The 23,273-nt window shown below is 37.1% G+C and overlaps 1 protein-coding gene across 9 annotated transcripts in view; it reads left to right on the top strand.

Annotated features, from left to right (window-relative positions):
* The window catches only part of TDRD3 (tudor domain containing 3), a 157,897-nt gene extending 135,891 nt beyond the window's left edge, over positions 1-22,006 (top strand). For 5 of the 9 annotated variants that reach the window (XM_064586017.1, XM_045869550.3, XM_064586019.1 and 2 more), the window contains 3 exons: positions 2,235-2,320; positions 16,936-17,061; positions 21,749-22,006. In XM_064586017.1, coding sequence (XP_064442087.1) covers positions 2,235-2,320; positions 16,936-17,061; positions 21,749-21,779 — 243 coding nt within the window. In that variant the 3' untranslated portion in view covers positions 21,780-22,006. The remainder of the gene's footprint in view (positions 1-2,234; positions 2,321-16,935; positions 17,062-21,748) is intronic. The other 4 variants (XR_010409977.1, XM_064586018.1, XM_054506357.2 and 1 more) reach the window with 1 other exon arrangement.
* The last annotated feature ends 1,267 nt before the right edge of the window (positions 22,007-23,273 follow it).

Below are 23,273 nucleotides of genomic sequence, written 5' to 3'. Positions count from 1 at the left end.
TTAAAAGGATATAAGAGAAGTAGAAGATATATTTCTTTCCTTTCAGAAGCCACCTAATAAATATTAATAAGGCCTCCATCAGACTGAGATGGTTCCAGTCTGGGAACCATCATTGGCATGGTTCTTGATTACAATTTTGTTATGCATGTTAAACGAATAGGATAGCATGAAGGAAGTAAGTGGGGGAAAGCTAACATTGACTTTTCGAAACTATTAACTTTTTTTTTTTTTGAAGATTTTATTTATTTATTTGAGACAGAGAGAATGAGAGACAGAGAGCACGAGAGGGAGGAGGGTCAGAGGGAGAAGCAGACTCCCTGCTGAGCAAGGAGCCCGATGCGGGACTCGATCCCGGGACTCCAGGATCATGACCTGAGCCGAAGGCAGTCGCTTAACCGACTGAGCCACCCAGGCGCCCCGAAACTATTATTAACTTTTTAACAACCTTTTATTGGCATTTTTATCTTGCCTGAAGTACACTCATTTTTTCCCAGATCTTGTGATTAAGAAATTAGGGTAAGCCCTCTTGGTCATGCTTAACCAAGAACTTACTATAGAAAGTAAGATATTAGGAGTCAGTTTAATTCTGTTTCTGTATGGTTCAAATTTTAAAATGTATGGACTTGTGTTCTTTTTTTAAATGTTGGTAACCATTTTTGGTACTATTTAATGAGGGATTTAGGAGAATATAATGACTTTTATCTTGAAGAGACTTATGTAAATAAGGCTGAAAATAGCATGGAAAAAAGTACACTAATTTTTTTTACCTCATAAAGTGATCAGAGAATATAAATATTATTATTATTATTATTATTAGGAATTCCTGAATTTGACCATGAGTATGCAAAACAATTAGATTTTTAAAATATGGAATTGAAGTCTTAAAGCAAAGGGAAAAGGGAGGCATATCAAGAACCTGAGAGTGTTAGTACTTACTGGAAATTTTTTGTTTATTCTAGGTAAGCATTTTTTCTCTTCTATTTTGTTCCCCTTCTCTCCTTTTCCTCTTCCCTTATCCAGACTCCTCCTCCTTGTCCTCTTTCTCTTTTGTTTTTATGTCTGAATATTTGCCTTTTTATTCATCTTAAAGGTTTCATGTAGCTTTTAACTATTAGGTTGGGTATGTTCCATCTCAGATAAGACCAATCCTCAAATGAAGTCTCGTTAAATAGGGCATCTTTTCAAGTTCAAAAAGCCTCTAAAAGCTTTGGGCACAAATAAATTGATGTTCCTGGTTGATCTTTTATAATCCCTGATTATAATTGATGCTAACTTAACACCTAGCCCTACTGATAGTAGTTCTCATAAATGCAAAGACTGTTAGAGACTGAGATGTACTGGAGCTGAGAACAAAAAGATCTAGAAATGGCAAGAAGTTGGTTATATGCCCAATTGATTTGAATTGTATCCTTCCATTCTTAGGAAATAAGCAAAGAAGAGAAAAAATTCTCACTGAATGTGTTTAAAACTTTTTAGAAATGTAAGTAATTGAGATCAGAAATTAAAATATATAATTCCCTAAGACAAATTAAGGAACTATTCAAGAAACTAGAGACTGGAAACTCTAAATTTTGTCATAGAAAATCAATTATAAAAGGCTACATTAGAAACATTTTAGATATAATTTAGAAATGAACATAAGATTTACATCTCAAGAAGATGATACACTTTCCTATTGTTGAAAATACTGAAAATTGGCTATAAAAAGACGATATGTGTCCATTCTAATGATTATAATTGCTTTAGTGAAAATAATCACTGAGAGAAGAGCATTAAGATAGGGAAAAAAATGGCCAGAGAGTAGGTTAAATGTTGAATTGGTATTTTGGTTTTTAGGTATTTTTCAAAATAATTTTTATAATGGTATAATTTGAAAGGTTTGACTGAAACTGCTAAAAAAATTTTCAAACAAACTGCTTTAAATAATTTCACTTATAAAAATAAGTTTTACTTCCTGAAATGAGATTTACTATACTTTGAGATTCCAATAAATTTCACATCAGTGGCAAAGTACTGCCAAAATTACTTCTGACATCATTTACTACTTACTGGCATTCTTGACCCAAGGCTGAGACACATTTTCAGAATCTGTGTGCTGTATCCTGAGAGAATTTGATAGAAAGGGGTCACTGCAAGAGTTAAATGGCTGCTCTGCTTGGCCTTTAAAAGAAGGGGAGAGGGCAAGGCTGGTCTTGGGCAAATTACTCCCACCTCCCTTTTTGCCCCTGCTTCAGCTCCAGGGGAGCTGGAAATGCACAGGAGGAATCAGAAGACCTGGGTCGAGTCCCGGCTCTGCCACTTACTACCTATGTGACTCTGGGTAAGTTACTTAATATCTCTGGGTCTCAGTTTTAGTACAGGGTTGTTCTGAGGATTAAGTAGTATAATCAATGGAAATGGGCTTTGTAAACTCCCAAGGTGTATGGAAACATAAATTTTTGTTATCAAAAGCTTGGCCTTCTTCCCTGTTCTTCTATAGTATAGTGTCCTCAGCTATGTTATTTTTAAAGCAACTCAAAATACTTAATTCCTTTTGCTTCTCCCTATGTCCTCTCCATATTGGAATTCTTATTCCTATCCTCTGCATGCTTCAGAGTAAAGTATTCTAAGAATATAAAACCAGTCTAGTTAAATTAATTTCACAGTGAAGTGTGGATTACTGTTACCCCTTCTTACCTTCACATGCCTACCTTTCTCCTTTAATCTTCTCAGAATTATGGGCTTAGAAACATCAAGAATCTAATGCATGGACATTTGGACAGTGTTGGGGAGAAAGGTTTTTGGCAGAGGGAAGTCCTTTAAATCCTGTTACCCATATCACACCTGCATCAGTTAATAAGGTTGACTGGGAAAATGGGAATATGTTGAGCCTCTAGTCCTTTCTTTTTCTCTGCGGGAAAGGAGATGGAAATAGTTCAGAATTTAAAAGTTCTTCAGAAGTCTCACTGAAAACCTAGATCCTTAGCTTGAGGAATAACCATAGAGAGAAGAGACAAGGAATTTAATGGGCATTTCTTTGGTCAGCTTTTTGAGTTATATCTGACTGGGCTTCATCTTTGCTTCTCAGTAAAGTAAGTTCTAGCCCACCCTCAGCCAAACTACATTTATAATGCCTATGATCTTTACTGAGTGCTTGGTTTCTAGAGGCTGTGTGGAGCTAAGGAAGAAAGAGAACTTGCCTTCTGGATCACATCTGGTTCCAGATCAAGGGATCTTTACGAGGGCCTAAAAAGACCTTATATCTCTACTTGGTCCAGCCCTCCCTAAATCTAAGAATACTTGATCCGGCTATGTGTAAATAATAGTAATAATAGCCACTTACATGAACTGCTTGCCATTAATGCCTAATTATCATGGAGCACAATAACAGTTAATCATGCCATGATTAGATTAACTTAAAGATTTTTATTTTATTTTATTTTTACAGTCTTGAACCGTTGACTTATGCTCAATATGGTTTCTTGCTGAAGTAGCAGTGTCATCTTTCATAAATAAAAATTAGAGAGAAATACTGAACTCTAGTAGTATTCAAATGCAAATTGAAACAATTAAGTACAGTGTTTATCTAAAAAATTAGATAATGCTCATGCTGGCAAAGATGCCGTGATGTGAGTACTCTTATACGTTGGCGATGGTGGTGTAAATTGTGTGATCCTTCTGATTTTTTTCCAAACCTTGAAAGTGTTCATACCCTTTAAACCAATAATCCCACAGTTGTTAATCTCTCCTAGGGAAAGAGCAAAGGAAATAAGCTAATTGCTGAGAGATGATCATTGCAGCATTGTGATAATAGTAAAAACTAGAAGTTACCTAAATGCCTAACAATAAGAGAATGGTAAAATAAGTGATCTTCCATCTGCTGAATGAAATATTTTACAGCTGTGATGAAAGATCATTATGAAGGCTGTAATATCAATGGAAATATTTATGATGAGTAAATAAAAGCAATGTATAGATTTGAATGAGAATATACAAGGTGAAGTGGTTTAGTGTAGTAGAATTATGTATACTCTACGTGTGTGTATACATACATTTTTTCAATTTTATAAACTTTCTGTAATTTTGTATTACATTTTTTACTTGAAAAAGTAAGCAAAATAAAATTAGCAAGAAGAAAGTTGATCATAATTAGGGAATTTTAGTCTTAAATAAATCCCCAAAATTTGCAAAAAGGATATGAAAATATAGGAGGAAAAACATAAGATAAAACATCAACCTTTCAGTTTTTAATTTTGCCTTTGCCTTCAGTGTGGTTAACAGCAACATGATTATGGTTTTTCATGGATAAAATACCATTAGCCTTAAACTTGTTCCTATCATTAGTAAATGAAATACTCCCACAACTAAACAAGTTGAGTTACCTATACAAAGTCTTACCACCTACCTTCACTCTATCTGTACAACCTGTTTCCCAATTCCTTGCAAAATTCTCCCTTAATTATACCGTTCCCAAAATGCTTACGCACCTTCAGAATTTAGTCTCTTCCAAGTGCTTTCAAATACAGGCAAAATACATTTCTTCTATGAAATGTTTCTTTAATCTGTACTTCCCTACCATGCATAATTTCAGGAATATGTTACTATGTAGTTATAATATTTTGTTTTACTCTTTGTCCCTGTTTTAGTATTGATACATTATTAAAATATTAAGTACAAAGTGAAATTTTTATATTTGAGGTTTTCCTATTATCATTTCAAACTTGTATCAGTCTATTCCAGAAATCCTTTTTTTGAGCACTTATTAGGTGGCTTTACCTCGCCACTGAGGACAGTGCTGGGCACATATCCTTAGAATGATTATGTGCTAGACAATGGAAATGCATAGATGAGCAGTCTCTGCTCTCAAGGAGTCCTAGACTCGCAGAGGAACCCAGGAAGTAAGCCAGCATCTGTTTATCCTGAGCAGAGGACAGAGTACCTAACTCAGTCAGGAACTGACTCATGGAGGAATCAAGGCCTTCCCTGACCATCCGATTATAAAACAGCAGTGTGCCATCACAAAAATTCTCTAGCCCCTTTGCCCTGCTTTATTTTCTGCATATCTTGCTCCGGCCTCCAACCCCTAAGTGAAATCAGTATGAGAACAGGGACTTTTTCTCAGCTAATACTTCAGCATTCAGAATAGTACCTGGAAAATAAGGCGCCCTCAATAAATATTTGTTAAATCTGGATAACTGAAGTTTAATGTGAGTCTTGAAAGTCTTGAAGGGTAGTTAGGACTTAGCTTGGGGGAAAAGGGAGGAAAGTAAGAAAAGGGAGAAGTCAGGGAAATTCTAGAGGGCATGGTAGAGCGAGGTATATTGGCAACATAGGTGGGTCTGGTAAATGTCAGTAGATGAGGCCGAAAAGGAAGGCGGGGTCAAACGATGAAGATTAAGATAGGTTATGGTAAGAAGTTTGAATTTTATCCCTCAGAATAGGGACTACTGAAAGATTTTAGGCAGGAGAGTGTCATAATGTGATCTTTGCTTTAAGAGATTATTGCCCTAGGAGCACCTGGGTGGCTCGGTCAGTTAAGCATCTGCCTTCAGCTCAGGTCATGGATCTCAGAGTTCTGGGATCGAGCCCCGCATCTCATCGGGCTCCCTGCTCAGTGGGGAGTCTTCTTCTCCCTCTCCCTTTGCTCCCCGCTCTCTACCCCCCCGCCCCTGAGCACATGTGCTCTCTCTCTCTCTCAAATAAATAAAATCTTAAAAAGAGAGAGATTATTGCCCTAGTATAGAAAATGGGTTTCAGTGAAAGCAGAGAGCAGAGAGCATGGAGACCAGTTATTACAATAGTTAAGGCAAGAGGTGAAGACCTTGGAGTCATTAGAATTTAAGCAAAAGTAAAGAGTATGGGTGAGATTGCCTAGAGAAAATGTGCAAAAAGAGAAAGACAAGGACTGGGGTCAGACTTCTGGGGAATTTCACTAAGGGGTGGGAAGGGGCACTGAGAAGGAATAGCCAGGGAGGACAGCAGGAATAGGTGCTGAATCCATAATATATAGTGCTGGAAGCATCAAGAAAGATAAGAACTGGAAACCACCTGTTGGATTTGGCTATCAGTAGGTGACTTTTAACTGTAGCATGCATTTCCAGTGGAATGGTGCATGTGCATCGCAACTTACGGTTTCTTGAGAATGAGTGGGAAACAAGAAAATGAGGTGTAGGCTATTTTTAAGATCTTGGTTGTGAAGATAAAAAGCATAGAGGATGAGAATAAAGAGTAAAAGAACTCAGGGTAAAACCCAAGCCTGTTTACATCAAAGGCGCAGTGAAGCAAAGAGAGAAGGAGAGGTTGTAAAAATAGGAGTAAAGATTTTTAAAAACCCAGGCCATGATAAGAAAGTGGGGCACAATCACATGTGACTTTGGGTGTCTGAGGAACACTGGGGAGAGGAGGAAAGAGAAGTAAATATAGGTGTGGTGAGGTTAAATTGTTGGGTTTCAGGGAAGGAAGCTGAATAATTCTAATGAACTCTCTTCTCTGTGAAGTAAAAGCAGGTCATCAGTTGAAAGTAATGAGGTCAAGAATAGGAGAGGAATTTTGAAGGGCAAAGTAAAGATTTAGAAACTGCCCAGGAACATGGCAGAGGGAGTTGACCAAGAATGTGTTTTCACAGCAAAAGTTTTCAACCCTTAGTAAAAATCATGTGTAAAGCATACTGTGACAGTCCACTCTCAGTTTCTAGTCTTTCAGTAGCTACTAGAAAAGTTTAAGTGGATGTACAAATGAGAACTTTCCATGTATATTAAACAGAAGCTAATAGTTAACCCCTAGCCATTTTTCGATAGAGGTTCTCACTAGGAGCCTGATACTTGAAAGTCTGCATAAACATAATGACTATATTATTGCCCTACGACTTCAGCAAAATTCAGTATTGGAAAATGCTCTGTAAAGGTGGGCATTTATGCATAAACCATTAACATTAATCCTAGGACTATTAACAAAGTTTTGGGGCTTCTTGAACTCATCTTCATGCCAGGTAGTGATATATTAAATACATTAAAAAATTAGGTACATGAACATTCTAAGACTCTGTGTGTGTGTGTGTGTGTGTGTGCGCGCGCACGTGCGTGCACATGGAAGCACATGAAAGATATCAGTGTTTAAAAAGCTGTGATAGTTACTAAATTGTTCGTTTAGAGAACAAAATAAGGTAGGAAATTAAAGGAAGAAAAGCATTAATCGCATGAGACCTCATCTGTCTATGACCTATCCATCTATTCCTGACCTATTCATGGGGAGAGATTTTCCTAACACCAACACAGTTTTAAATGAGGAAATTTTTTTTAATGCCCTTCATAATTTTTGTATGACACTTATTATAAAGAGTTGTCCCCTACTAGCTTTGGAAATATAAAACAAAATCTAAATAAGAAACTAGGTAATCCTGTTAAGACCATATGCTCTTCACAATCATAGAGTTAATTTATCAACTATCATGCAATATTCTTGTTTTGGCATTGAAGGAGATGGCCCATCATGGACATACCACACCACAATATTGATAAAGTTTCTAAAAAGAGCCTAAACAATTTATAGTCTCTCACTGGGACCAGAGAGAGCTGAGAAAAATAGTCTCTCTCAAAGTTTATGCTGCTGAATGTGATAACACTCAGAGAAGCATAATAATACTATGAGGTTTATCAAATTATGAAATTAAAGAACATCCCTTGTTTAAAATGTATTATAGTTCTAAGTTCTTAGGTAATGTTAGATATTGACAATTAAGTATACAACAGAATTATTTGTGTTAACCTAAGCCTCTACGATAAATATCTTGGAACATGTAATAGTTTGTATTGGTACATTTTACTGCTTTATTATACTTTCCTTCTCAGTAGTCATGTTCTCTGGGGAGTTAATGCTGCTTGTCTCTAGATACCAAAATGGGGAACATTAACTTGGATGAATTTTATAAAGACAATTACTCTATTTGGTAAGCTGGTAAGATTTGCCCCAGTAAAGAAGATTGCCTCTGGGTTCCTTTTTTCATTGGAAGAAAAATGAACATGTTGCTAATTGACCAGATTTCTTAGCCTCTCTTTTATATTACATTGATTATTAACACCAATAATTTAAGAATCACTTTGGAAATGGAAAGTGCCACCTAAAGGCTCATTTAGCGTTGTGTGTTAGGTTTTCAACCTCTCTAATTCACTAGGATAACTTAGTCAAATCGCTTGACTCAAACCAGTGAGAGAAAAACTGTTTATGTTTTATGTGACATTATAAAGAATAGAACTTTACATTTGTGAAGCAGTAATAGCGCACTTTATTGAATACTTAATTTTGCAGCAGACATATTCTAAGCTCTTTACTTACATTAATTCATTTAAAGTGTAGCAGCTGTTTACGGAGAGTGTAGTCCTCTCAGGGCCAATTGTCCTTCAATTGAGCCCTTCAGAGTAGCTAGCAGTATGGATAATTTGTTGTAAGAACAGTAGCACCTTAGTGTTCTTATACCTACCTTATAAATTTCATGATGTGTTTAAAATGCAAGTGAGGTGGAAAACACTTGATTTTGATCTATTTCTATAAACCTCGAAGAGTTTCACATGATCAATCTAATTCTCTCCTTCAGCCTCTGCATCCACTGGGATGTGCAGAAAAAGCAACATAACCTGGGCAAAATATATCATCCTCGTTAAACCTCACTTTTGTTTTCTTCTCTGAAAAATAGCGATAAAAATATGCAATTTGATAGAGTTGTTGAAAAGATCGTATAGTAGCTGCTCAATAAACATTTTATTCAATCATTGAATAATTGAAATGCCTGGCACATAGATTCTTAATTTCTGTTGGTTCCACTTCTGTAGTTTTCTTTCAAGGCTTTGGAAAGAGCAGCTTCCCTTATTGTCCATCTTTTCAAAGTGGTGTTTGCTGACCCTGGACTGCAACATCAGCAGCTGTTGATTGGAACTTTCAAATCAAGAGTTGGGTATCCATCCCAAATTATCTCCCTTGGAAGGAAACCCAAACTGCTTCTTTGCACCGTCTTTTTCTTCGAATTAATTCCTTTTTCTTTTATATTTCCTTTTAAAATTTTCTTTTCTATTACAATGTTACTAGTATTAACTTCTATATTAGGACTCTTAAAATGCAGGCCTAAAATAAAAATCCATAAATCTTTTTTTAAAGTAAACCAGTTTTTCCCACAAAATGAAAGAACTGTGTTCCTTTAAGCTAATAGTGTTGCCTGCAAAGTTATAAAAATTTCCATCATTTCCTTTGTGCGAAACCATTTTTCTTCACACTTTTGAAGTCCTGTGTTTGTAACAGCCTTCATAAATTGGTGACTTCCGTCCTAGCTCTGACACAAAGCTGTTCAGCCCATCCTGCTGTCAATGTACCTGCTGCTTGACACTGACAGGATTCTTGTCAGAACCAGGGATTGCATAAATTAGTGTTTAACCCTGGACAGGCTTTTCTTCTCATTTCATTTCAGCTTTTAAAAAAAGACTGTCATGTCCTTATTCATAGACAATGAAAGTGGAATTTGACTATCATCATACACTTTATAACTTTCAGAGTTTATAAACTGTTAAGAATACCATAAACTTTCCAAGTCTTACTGATTTTTCATTAAGCCTTAATTAGTAATCCTCAGGTTTGTTTTTTTTTTTTTTAAGATTTTATTTATTTATTAGAGAGAGAGAAAGGGAGAGGGAACACAAGCAGGGGGAGTGGGAGAGGGAGAAGCAGGCTTCCCGCGGAGCAGGTAGCCTGATGCCGGGCTCGATCCCAGGACTCCAGGATCATGACCTGAGCCGAAGGCAGACGCTTAACAACTGAGCCACCCAGGCACCCCTAGTAATCCTCAGTTTTACAAATTCCTGTACAATAATGACATCATCACTGATTGTCTACTGTCCTTTTCTTCTAGTCCAGTAGGATCTACTTGCCTTACGTTTTATTTTATTTTTTTTTAAGATTTTATTTATTTATTTGAGAGAGAGCACATGAGAGGGGGGAGGGTCAGAGGGAGAAGCAGACTCCCTGCCGAGTAGGGAGCCCGATGCGGGACTCGATTTAGGGACTCCAGGATCATGACCTGAGCCGAAGGCAGTCACTCAACCAACCGAGCCACCCAGGTGCCCCATCTTACTTTTTATTTTAATAAGCAGCTTACATTGTGTGTGGGGTGGGATGGGGGAGAGAAGAGGGAAAGAGTTTTAAGTTACATAAAGTAGTTATACTTTAAATTATCTTCTGGATGAATTTAGAATTTTAAAAAAGTTGATTGTTTTACCTTAATACTTTTCAGAAAAGTACATATTAAGTGCTTGAAAAACCTAAGAAACTCTTTCGACTCCAAAGTAATACTTCCTAACTTGTCCTTATTGCCTTTGTTCCGCTGTGGCTCTACGGACAAGGAGAAATGGCTTCATTCTTGAACAAGGAGAACAAAACACATATTTTATTATGTTCTCCCTTTGTGTAAGATGATGAGCATATTACTCTCAAGAGTATATTATCAGTTCCCCTAGCCTGTGTTGAACATCTGAAACAGGGTTCCTGAATTTCAGTAGACGTAGAAATTATTACAGGAAAATATAATATGTTTAATAGCCTTAATTAAATCAGGTGATATATACTGTATAATTTTCCTTTACCTAAGTTGACGGAGAGAGATAAGTTTCTCTCCCTTATTATTCTTGGAGAAAATCTTTGTGATACCATTTTCTTTCTTCAACCATCTTACCGTCAAAAATGATTGAGAAGGTCTCCTAAACTTGGAAAGAGAATGATTTTCTTTCTTTCTTTTTTTTTTTTTTTTAAAGCTAACTCCTCATATACTGAACATTTTGAAATCTCAACATGAGGAAAAGAAATCCATAAATTTAAGCATACTGAGAGTAATTTCTATTTCGATAACAGCGAGATATGTTATTTCTCTACTAATATTGAGGTAAAGGGGAATAAATGGCTGAGAATGTGAAGATTAGAGTCCTCTTTAGAGCCTGATTATAATTGGAACACTTATACACCAGGCACTCTTGACCTGCATTAATCGATTTAATACCTACAGGAACCCTATGAAATAATTATTAGTATTCCCACTTTACATACAAGGAAAACTATGAATACAGCTTCAGAGTCATGAAGTAACTTGCCTAAAATCATTAAGTTAGCAAGTTGCAGAGCTGATATTCAAGTTTCAGACTCATTGACACCATAGCACGTGATCCTACATTTTACCTGTAAATGAAGATAAATGATACCAAACTACTTGAGGATTTTTGTGGGAGTTTAATGAAGTACTGTGTATAAAAATATTCAGCATTGGGACACCTGGGTGGCTCAGTCAGTTAAGCATCTGCCTTCAGCTCAGGTCATGACCACAGGGTCCTGGGATCGAGTCCCACATCGGGCTCCCTGCTCCGCGGGAGTCTGCTTCTCCCTTTACTTGTGTTCTCTCTCTGTCAAATAATAAATAAAATCTTTAAAAAAAAATATTCAGCATTGCAGTAAGTTTGTGCTCAATATGAGATATACCATTTTAAATAAGATATCTTTCAAACATTTAGTTCACTCAATCTTAATTCTCATGAATTTAAAAATTTTTAAATAAAAAAGTGAAGCTGAATGTGGGTAGAAGTATCAGCTCATATTTCCCAAGAGGCTAGACAGCATTTTACATAGGGCAGAAAAAAATCAACCTATTCCTTTAACCTACTATTCTGTTGCTAAGAGAGTTTAATCTCATACCGAAACACTCTTTTCATCTTCTAAATTTCCCTGGAATCTAGTTTCAAGATTAAATGACATTTTAGTCATCTATTTAGGTATTACCCTTTTAGATGGTAGTCCTCTGATTTTCACTATGCAAAAAAAAAAAAAAAATCAAAATAACTTGTCAGAAAAACTAACTTAATATTATAGTTATTCAGAATACACCAATGATAATACTGTGCCAAAATAATATCTTTCATTAGTATATGGATTTCAATGGTGGTTAAATTTAAGGTTGAGATTTAGATTGGGAAAATAATTATTTTCAAACACAGAATGACATAAACCGAGGAGTAGATTGTAGGGATTTTGCTTGATGACAAGCACAATATGAACAAGCAGTGATTGGGCAGCTGCTAAAAACATTAAAACAAAGTTAGATTGCACTAATAGATTTACATAGAGTTTGCTCATCATGGGAAATAATAGTATTATGTTCCAAGCAGACCCTACTTGGAATGTTAGTCTGAAAACTAGGTTACATTGAAGAGTAAATATTAAAATGCATAAAGGAAAAGACGATCAAGATGATGGGAGATTCTGGAAATAATGGTATTTGACAAGTGAGTGATTCCAAGAGTCTTTTGATGCTAGAAAATAGAAGACTAATGCTTGTTTTAAAATAGCATGAAGTCTTTCATATGGCAAAGGAAATAGGCTCAATAAGAGAATGTAGGTAGAAATGCAGATTTGTCCTTTGTCGTACAGGACACAGAACAGTGGAGTTGACTGAGTTGATTGCCTGAGGAAGCCTGACTTCCCCTCACCAGAGTTCTCTGGAACCTGGGACTTCGGATCGCTGACTCCTGGGCTAATTTGCATTTCTAAACCCGCGGCTTTGCTAACTAGCCTGTTATTGATAAGGGTTTCTAAACATCTGTTATCATTATGTCTCACTAAAGAGAAATATTTTTAGTTAGTTAGGCAGACTTTGTTAGTATGGGTTTTTAGGTGTGAATGGGATTTAAATGCAAAAAGGATGTTCGTCACATTGGGTGCTATCTGCTTTAAGATTTAAATGTTTAACTCTTTTCCTGTTAGTCTTATGTTCTTTTACTTTCACTAAGTAGGTGAAAATATCAGCAATGATTTTATTTCTGTGTTGCTAGGCATGACAATTTTTTTCTTGTAGTTTTATAAAGCGTGTCAAGTCATGTGTCATCCCCACTCCAAGCCTCTGTACTTTTTAATGGCAAAGATCTGGCCTATATTTCATCAATTTGACATGGAGATTTTTTTTTTTTCTATCTCTGTTTCTTAAATCTGTATTATAGGTCACTGCAGCATACCATAAGTGTTTGTCTCAGGTGGTCAGTTACATAATATGCATTGGGCTGACTTTTAAGTAGTAGTCTGTCATGATGGTGCAGTAATTACTTTCAGAGAAAGAATGGGTTAACCTATCTTAAATTATATTAGCCTGCCCATTTAAGATGTAAAAATGATATAATTATGAGAGTGAAATGATTAACCACTTGTGGTTAATGCTCATATGTCTTAACCATAAGATACTCTAAAACATATTTGTTCAGTTAGCATATTTGAGAAAGCAGTTGTTTTTGCAAAGATAATTTGTAGGCATTGACCTGAAAACATAGCAACATAGATAGGCATTTTCTATTATTAATAATCATTGCTGTATTTCCACGTTTTAAGTAGGGTTTCTAACTGGTTCCTTTTTATAACATTTACCAAAATTTCAAGGGTATGATCTAAAAGGCAAGATATTCAAAGAGGTTGATCATGTTAACTTATTTTTGGCTTCCTCTTAAAATATTCAGATTTTATGCAAATAGTGTCTATAACTTTTGATTGATTTCAAGAATGCTTCTTTGCTAATTTCCTCCCCTCCCCCCCCTTTTTTTTTTGTTTTTGTTCTATTTGCCCTTTCTATCTGTAATTAAGAAGACCTACTCCCAAAGAAATAAAACCAGTGGTAAAAATAGAGTGATTTAGAATATTAAATTATAGTTTTAGTGTATAGATAGTTTTTTTTTTTTTAATTTCCATAGAAATAAAAGGAGAGCAAATGGCAAGAATCCTTCTCCTTGCATTAGCTCTTCCATTTTTCCCCCCCAGTGGCTTTTCCACTTTCCTTATCTGCCCAAAGCAATTTGAGGAATACTTTAGCAACAAACTTCCTGAATTTTAGCAAAGTCTGTGGGTCTAGATTGTTTGATTGAAGTGGGCTTGTATATTGTATTGTCAAAGGGTTACTTATCTCAGAATAATAGACAATATAGAAGGCTTATTTCATAAACCCTTTATAGGTATTACCTCCTATAGTTCCCCATGTAAACCTATGAATTCATTACTGTTTTCTGTGTGAGAAAACTGAGACCAAGAGAAATTGAGTAATATGCTTAAAATTGGTAGAGTCTAAACTCAGACTTCGATCTGACTGAAGAGACCGAAGTCTCAAATACCAATGTCATGAAGTATCTCTCAAGGAAATCTTTGAGTAGATTGGCATATTTGGGAGCAGTATATGCTCTCTGCCTTGATTTCTGGGCAAGCTTTTGAATCTGTTTAACCTCTCCTCTCCATCTGTATGCCATAAAACAGAATAAGAATTTTATCTTAGGGGCACCTGGGTGGCTCAATCGTTAAACGTCTGCCTTTGGCTCATGATCCCAGAGTCCTCGGATTGAGCCCCACATCGGGCTCCCTGTTCAATGGGAGACCTGGGCTTCTCCCTCTCCCACTCCCCCTGCTTGTGTTCCCTCTCTCACTGTGTCTCTCTCTGTCAAATAAATGAATAAAATCTTTTAAAATAAATAAGTAAAATAATAAATAAATCTGTTACAGAGTAGTGATACCTAAAGGGAGGAGATAAGTTAGAAGGAAGAACTAGGTATAAATGTCATTCAAAGATGACTCCAAATAAACTCATCTATTAAATTGAGCTTGTATTATGTAAAATGGAAAGAGGTACCTATTCAATGCTAACAATTACTAGCTATGGACTATAGGAAGTAGTTTCTGTGGGTGACTAGTTTTGCCCTCAAGTATTCTGCAAGAGGAATATTTAAAAGTTAAAAAAGCAAGATTGTGCCTTTGACAATAACTGAAAACCAAGCTGTCAGGATCATTTTTATTTTTTGCTTCTACTTTGTATAAAAAGATTGTGAAGACATCAAATAATGTGAAAGAAATCTCATGGTCGGTCATCTTTATAAAACCATTTAATGGGCTCTGACTAATAGTCTGTGAATCTTTTAAACACAGTAGAGACAGCTTTTCAAACAGCAATGCCATATTATATAAATCCAGCTCACTCCCTCAGCAAATGTAGTTTCCTACCTTTAACAGTGTTTTTTATTGATAACGTATAGATTTTTAGATGTCCTCTAGCCAGTTCTGCAGCTGGGTATGGAGAAAAAAAGCATTTGATTCTAATTCCTGAAATAATTACTTCATCTACTACAGTAGCAAATATATTTTCATACTTCTCAGTTAATATGCAGAGCTTCAAGTGTTGTCATATGTCATAAAATTAGCTCCTTTTCAAATTTAGCTATAATATTTGACAATCATCATTCAGAACAGTGACCAGAATAATAAAAAATAATTCTCTCCTTTCCTGAACACTTTTTAATTTCTCTTCCTGCATTTAATTGCTTTGCTAAATTATAGGCATATCTGACACTTCTAACCATTTTGAGATTGATTGTTAATGAAAGGAACATAGAGAAAGGAGAGCTAATCTGGGAGTTTGTCTTTAAAACGCAGTTATAGAGTGATGTCAATAGATTGTCACATTTCTCCATTCTCTTATTTAGGTGATGATGGCCCCTTAAGGATGATCATTAATTTTTGGCTTTTGGTTTATTTCTTTGACATGCAGACTGAGATGTAAAGATTTTAGCAGTTGCATTTGAATCAAAACCCAAGTTTGCCTTAGAAGTATCAGGGCAAGGTCACAAAGTTTTCCTGGGCTTCAGTGTCCTTTGTATAAAATGGAAATGATGGTTTTTTTCTTAAGAATACCATGGAGGATGCCTAATAATGAGAGTTATGTTCATGCCAAATATTAAATATCATTTCTAAATGATAGGATTTGATCAAATTATCTTAGCATCTTTCTGCTTCTCTCAGGTAAAATTGCAGTAGTTGGATCTGTAAAATTTGAAGAATAGAACTCCGTCTCTCATATAACTTCTTATGGTATTAATAGGGTCAAAGGAAAGCAATCTTTTGGGAAAGAAGATTCAGAGATAATGTGAGGAGGAAGAAGTGGGATACATTTCCAAAATCATGCAAATTATTGTGCTCTGATAATTCAGTTGGAATTTAAACCCTAATTTTGAAATAGAAGCAGTTACTTTCATAAACAAAACTGAGAGCCAATTTTTTTCCCTGTCTTTAAAAGGGAACATACTTCATAGCTGTATTAATTTAAAAATACTAAAATAACAGGGTGGCAGCACTCAGTAAGAAACCAGTGTGGCTTTGGCTACGTTTCTGTTGCTTCTAAGTTCTTTTCAAATATTATAATTAACTGTATTCTTTCTGCTGTTTAATCTGCTTATCCTAATTTTCCATGCTATTCCTTGAGCTGATAGATCTATCCCCTCAGTAAGAAAGAAAATGAGAAGAAAATAGTTTGTGTTTTACTGTGGCGATTGCTATGTCTTGCATGAAGTTTTCTTTATATGTAAATTGTATTTCCTCCTCATTCCAATCCATTATTTTTTCCTATCTCTAGATGTAAGTAAGGTTCTTAACGATCTTGGAGATTTCATCAGATGAGGACAGACAGCTGGTGAACGTTCTCTGGCTCTTCAACCCCTTTTCCATATCTTACCAAAATCCCTTTCCATGACAAATACCTAGAAATATTTAGAAGCCCAAATATTCAGGAAAATTTTTATTATAATGCTGGCTTTTCTGTGATCTCACCCCCTTGTGTCAAGTCATTTGGTGATATAATCATGCTATTATGTGGAAATAGTTTCCTCTTCTAGAATTAAATTTGATTCTAATCTTACCACGTCAAGTTCATTCTTCTATTATCAAGGACCAGAAGAGTTTTAACAATGTCCCTGCTTTTTTTTTTTTTCCTTCCCCTTGCTTCCCTCTGTTATAAAAGTTGACAGATATGAATCCCAGGGCAGCTTAAGAGGGCATATCAAAATCGGCACCATAAAGTATTTAACTTAGGAAACTTGGAGCTATTCTGAACATGTTTAAATCACTACTCTTTACAAATAGGAGGAAGAAGGCACCTATGACCAAACACTTGAGTTCCGTAGAGGAGGTGATGGCCAGCCAAGAAGATCCACTCGGCCCACGCAGCAGTTTTACCAACCTCCCCGGGCCCGGAACTAATATGAGAAGGTAAAATTGGCATTGTGAGATGGCATTTATGTTGAATATGTAAATCCAATTGTTAATATTTCATAATAATGTAATAGAAAAAACTGATGTTTCAAACCTTTCAATTATAAAGTACATAAGATTATACCATAGTTATGAGCTACTTTTCCACCAAACCTTTCCCCACAAATGCTACTTCTAACCCCCTTTTTTCTCTATTCCCACTTTCTTCTATCGGAGGTGATGCCAATCAGTGAAATGTCTTTAAGTTTGAAAGCAGGAAGAAAATAAAAGGAAACAAAGGACCAGATAATCACCAACTTGGATAATTGAGTTTTTTATTTAATTAATTTCAATCCTTTTCAAGAAAGAGGAAATGTTTTCATAGTGTATCTTCAGGAATTGGATGAAGATAACGTGATTGCTTACAGAGATGGGATTTGGGGGCCCTGTGCTATCGATCCAGAAACATTCATCTTAGAGTTTCAGGGAGTTGTTCTCTGAAAATTATCTCCAATGGGAAGGATGAGAAATATAACAAAGAAGTCAGGAAATTATGGGACCAATCTAAGGCATCTCATTTTGATCAACAAAGACCTTATTTTTTAATATGTTATTAGAAGGAAATACTTTTGTCATCTTTGGTAACATTTCTATTTTTTCATTATGCCCAGACTTTTGAATAGTTTCAGAGTTTTCCCATTACACCTTTTATATATCACTCTAAAGACTATATGAGGCTGTTTTAGACTTAACTGTATCTTTTTTCTCAGTCTCTTCTTCTCAGTAACAAGACCATTGAGAATTTTTAAGAAATTGTTCTCAGTTTCTCATTTCAGCTATTCATTTTGCTAAGGTTGTTATCCACATTGTATTTTCCCCCTGCTAAGTGACCCTCTCAATTTTTCAAACCAGCTGTGGCTTTTTAGCACTTGAAATGCAGCTAGTCTAAATTGAGATGTGCTATAAATGAAAAATACATATCAGATTTTGAAGACTTAGGTAAAAAAATAAAATACCAGTAATTTGTATTGTTTATGTATTGAAATGAGACTATTTCTGATAGGCTGGATTAAATAAAATATGTTACTAAAGTTAATTTCACCTATTTGTACTTTTTAAAATGTGACTAATGGAAAATTTAAACTTGCATATGTGTCTCACATTGTGTTTGTGCTGGGCAGCACTGTCCCAGAGTCTTAGATCTCCTTCAGCTTTCCCAAAGCTCCTTCGCTGGTTACAAATTAGCTCTGTCATCCTAAGTGAAGGAACGTTTTCTTCTATGTTCTAGTCCTTCGTTCCTTATAAAGTAGTCTGCCTGGAGTGGAAGTCTCATGCTACCTGACTTCTGATTTACCTGAGCAGGCCTGAGTAGCATCGTCTTTGTCCTATCACTGGCTTTTCTTTGTGCTTAATACAAGGCCACTGAGTAAACAGCCGGGACTTACTGTCCATATTATCACAGAAGGACTACTTCATGACTGGGCATTTTTCTGTAACAAGCACTGACCAGAGCAGATTCCAAGTATATGTAAGGACTTCCACAACTTTACATTGTGCAAGATTGAACATCCACTTTGAATGTAAGTTCAGTGTGCTTACAATTAAAGCACTTTTAAGGTGAATGAAAACTGAGAATTCCCTCATAGCTTCCTGAGGGCTTCTAAATTGGTTAAACCAAGGTTTTAAAATAGGGCCGAAGGTTCTCAACTCCCTGATTGCTCTAGGTTGCCTAACAGCGGATGCAGGACTAGGACTTTTCAGCGGTATCCTGAGGCTGCAGAGTAGAAGGTGGGTAAGGCCTGGCAGGGCTGGGAGTAGAGAGGAGGTTGTGAGGGTGAGTAAGGCTGCAGCCAGAAGGCTGGAACTCCTATCGTCTCGGCCTGTCTTTGGTTTCTTTCATATGTTTTCTAGATTAGGCTTCCACAAAAAATGTCCTCTGAAAAAGAACATACTGCTTAAAGTAAACCAGAAACCATAGCTCCACAGTAATTATAGCTCATCAATACCAAATACTACGACGCACGCTGCTCCCAATCAACTGAAACATCACAATGTTAATAGTTTTCTGTGCTCCCTAAGTTAAAACACCCATTTTTCCCAGGTGCTTGCTTTGGATTGTCCTCTTGATGCAGGAAATGTATGACAGAGATTTTGGATTCCTGACATTGATAAGAAGATTAATTTTGCTGCATGGGGGAGGAAGGGGGGACAGTCTCATGATGGTATCACTAAAAAAACCTCTCACTACAAAATTTACTCTGAAAAGTAAATAAATAAGCAAAATACATCTGCTCTTGGTTGAAAATTTTTTTTTTATTTTAATTCAAACATGAAAGATTATGAAGTAGAATTATCTTTTTGATATACTACCTTTAATGGGAGGTTCACCAACACTAAGAATTATACCTTTTGTTCTTGTCACACAACCAATATGTTATTTTCTTCTTGAGAGAAAAGATATTTTTGTTTCCTCATTCCTGGTTTCCATTAACTTAAGTGTTTAAAAAGAAGATATACATTGTAGCCTGCCATTTGACTTCCAGCAAATATAAGTATGAATTCTAATATATGCTGAAATTTTTCTCAGGTTTTGTTATCTAAAATTATTCAGGATAGTAAGAAACACTTAAGGCACTTTTTATTCTCACTTAAAAACCATAATTTCATAGTTATACTTTTTTTTATAATGTTTTGGGTACTTTGCTAGGTGATGAATAACACATAGTACCTGTTTATTAAGTAAGTATATTTTGATAAAGTTTCTGATGTGTAGTTTACACATTCTTTGATTGTCCTAAAAAGTTTTCTTTGCAAGCCCTCTATCCCACCACCACCCCTTCGCATGCGCATATATACCTCATCCAAGGTGGAGAGGGATTTGGATTCTACTTGGTCTTGGTACTAAGCACAACATCAGAGACTAGAAAAGCAGGAGATGCCTGGGAGTCCAGGCTAGGTGAGAGAAGGAGGTATCGGGGAGCAATGTGGGGAAATAGGCCCAAGTCTGGGACAAAATGGTGGCAAGTCAGATCTGAGCCCTGAGGGGAAAGAGGGCCTAAACTCCAAACTTCTAGTTCCTGCGCTTGCCATAATCGTCCCAGGTAACTCAGAAATATGAGTAGATATGGATAGAGGAATTATACATAGTTCTTTAATCCGTGAAGCTGGCCAAAACTACATGCATTGGAAGAGGTTTCTGACATGACTGGAGCCTGGGAACTAGACGCCAATGAGTAGAGGCAGGCCTCAGGAATAAAGTTGGAGCTTCATTTTCATGGTGGGGTAGAGTCCTCTGAAGACATTCTAAAGGCCGAGGAACGCTTAAAGAGGGGAGAAGCAGAGTCCACAGCAAGCGGCTTTCGTGGCAGCAGTAGAGCTTGTGAACCCAACAGTAGATGCTAAACATATGTGCTGGTGGTGACATGAGTGTGGCTTTAGCTGCACTGGTGGCTCTGAACTTCGGAGTAAGAGTAAAGGGTCAAAACTAAGCTTAGGCAGTATTGCTGCTGGCTGTGGGATCACAGCTCGGGAGGCGACGAAGCTAAGAAGCTGTCGCAGTAGGCAGTCAGGAGTGCTTAGAGTGTCACGTCCTGCGGTGAAAAGACAGAGACGACCTGTGTGGGGACACTCTGGAGCCCCCGAGGGCCGCTGAAGTTAACACTTCGTGCCAGAAGCAGCTTAATAAATGTTGAGTCGCCTTGAGGACTCACTTCCAGTTTCTTACTGGTTTGATGAAAGAACGGTCCTCACAGTTTCACAGATCAACCAGGAACCTTGAAGCCAAGAGCTAAGCATCGACTACTGCATAAAAATGTCATGACTTTATTTTCTAAAGTCCAGGTTTTAACACCATTTTCAGCTGGTAAAAAAAAAAAAGATACATTTTTAAATGTCTTTTTTTAACAATGTGGTCCAGCGTCCCTCTGTAAAACTTTTGAAATCAGGGTCAGGGAAATGCTTGCTGTAAAGACAGCTGTCGCAGAACCCACTGATGCCAGCAGGACAGGCGTCCTGCGAGGGTAACAGCGCCCGAAGCTCTTCATCTTCCACGCAGGACACTGTGCACTTCCGAAGACGAGCAGAGCTGTTGGGGTGCAGCCGGGGGCGCTCTGCCCTCCCTGCCTGAGCGCTCTTGCACGCCCGCGACTGGCGTGCGGCTCTGGCACACGGGCTTCTCTCCCCGCTCCTCTCAGCCGTTCTGTGGTCACCACCCCAAGTGCTTCAACTGGAGCGGTGCCGGGAGGGGTTGGGAGGAGGCAGGAGCAGGTGACAGACTCACATAAATTACCCGTGTGGACGGAGCCAGTCCAGAGGCGTTCAAAGGGGAAACGGAGGTGGGTAGGATGGGGGTCGAAGTGGCCCATTGGCAGACTGCATCTGTTCCAGGTCCTCTTCTGTGAAATACCGTTTAGTTAATCCAAGTTCCTGAAATCAACATGCCAGCAATAATGGGGCTCGCAATGACGGAGATGTATCTAAGAATTTCGAGAAGAAAAATTATTTTGATTTTGCTTTTTGTTTATATACTGATTTATAGAAATTATGTTTATAAATTAGACAGCAGTGTGCAATTTATTCTACTTGAGATCTATTAATATTTATACAAGCACTTCACATTTACATATGTCTCAGCAGAAGTGTATCCTGAGTACAGAAAAGTCAATTTGAGGATCCAATCTCACTTTCCTCCTCTCTTTTTAAATAGAGCCTTTGTGAAGAAAGGAGCCATTGACTGAAACATCCGGTCAAGAGCTGTTGATAGACCTCCTACTTTCTCTTCAGAATAAGGTGCAGCCGTGACGAATATTATTATTGGAGAATGGAAAAGCAGATTTTAGAGGGGAAACAATCCAGCTCATACAAAGAATGGGAAAAAATACTAAGTTAACTAGAGCAAGTACCTTTTACAAGTGAATGAGAATTTTTTCTTCTGCCATCAATAAAACCAATGCGCTGTTATATACATTGTTTTACTGTATGTTTTATTTGCTGAATAGTATCTTTCTTGTTCGTCTGGTATTAATCCCATAGCATAGCATCGAATAGCAATCACAGGATACTGAAGTCCCCCCCACCACCATAATTACAGAATAAACTGACTGACACAGCTTGCCACATTTCCTGCAAAAACAACCTGCAACTGGATAGCAGTTCTTGGTAAGGTAATAGCTACTAAATATGATAGCAAAAAGTGTTTAAAGTTTGAATATATTGTTTTTAGCACTCGGCTAGCTTTTTCAAGTGTAATTCAATTCAAAACCAAGCATTCCCTTCCTTTTAAAATTTGCAGTGGCTCTTTCAAGATGTATCTGGTTGCTGATAACGGAAAACCCCACTCAAACCGGCTTAAACACTAATGGGAATTTACCGGCTGACTGAACTACCAGAAGCTCGATAAGTTTCAGCTGATTTAATTCAGTGACACAGAGTTGTCACACAAGACCCTGATTCTTTGCATCTTTCATTTCTGCTTTCTCTGGCATCAGCTGCATTCTACAGCAGACTGCCCCATGGGATCATGAGACGGCTTCAACTCCCAGAGCTATTGAGTCCAGGGATGGGCTTGGGGTCACTTCCAGAAGGGCACTCAGAAGAGAAAAGAAGCCTTCCTCCTGAGGCTGCATTTACCCATACTGTGCTACTTTCCTGCCTGTGAACCAGTGACTTTATTCAGCAAGGGTCTGTGCGTTAGTTTAGGACTGACCCAAGTGCCCCAACATTAAAACTGGGGGCGGGAGCATGTTTCGAGACAGAAGATATGTGTCCACAAGCCAAGGTTCTTGCCAAAGGAGAGGGAGACCAGAACATCCATTACAGAGAAGGAATATGTCTGAACTACAAACTTTATGTAATATGACAAAGACAGTCTTCCCATAGTCTCAGTTTGTGAAGCCAGAAGAGAAGAGTTAAAAAGAAAGAATAAGAGGGAAGAAGAGGGGGGGAGGGAGGGAGGAAAGAAAATCCTCTGGCCAAAGTAATTGACAGAATGTCATACTTGGCTTTGAAGGAGAGGGCTTTAGGCCCCCGCTCAGGGCCTGTGAATTCTACATTTTCTTTATTAACCCGCAGTTGATCGTTTCTACAGCATTGTAATAAGTGAAAGGATACAGGTGAAAATGACATGGCTAGCAGTGTTGAGTTTTTTGTTTTTTGTTCTTTACCGTTACTGTGCATCATAAATCATTAGGGAAGGGGATGGCTCGGGCATGGTATTTTTTTAAAAGATCTCC

Source organism: Mirounga angustirostris, unplaced genomic scaffold (assembly GCF_029215605.1).
Source record: "Mirounga angustirostris isolate CCGP_5_RB_7025 unplaced genomic scaffold, mMirAng1.0.hap1 SCAF_3, whole genome shotgun sequence".
NCBI lineage: Eukaryota > Metazoa > Chordata > Mammalia > Carnivora > Phocidae > Mirounga > Mirounga angustirostris.
This window is presented reverse-complemented; position numbering and strand designations above follow the sequence as displayed.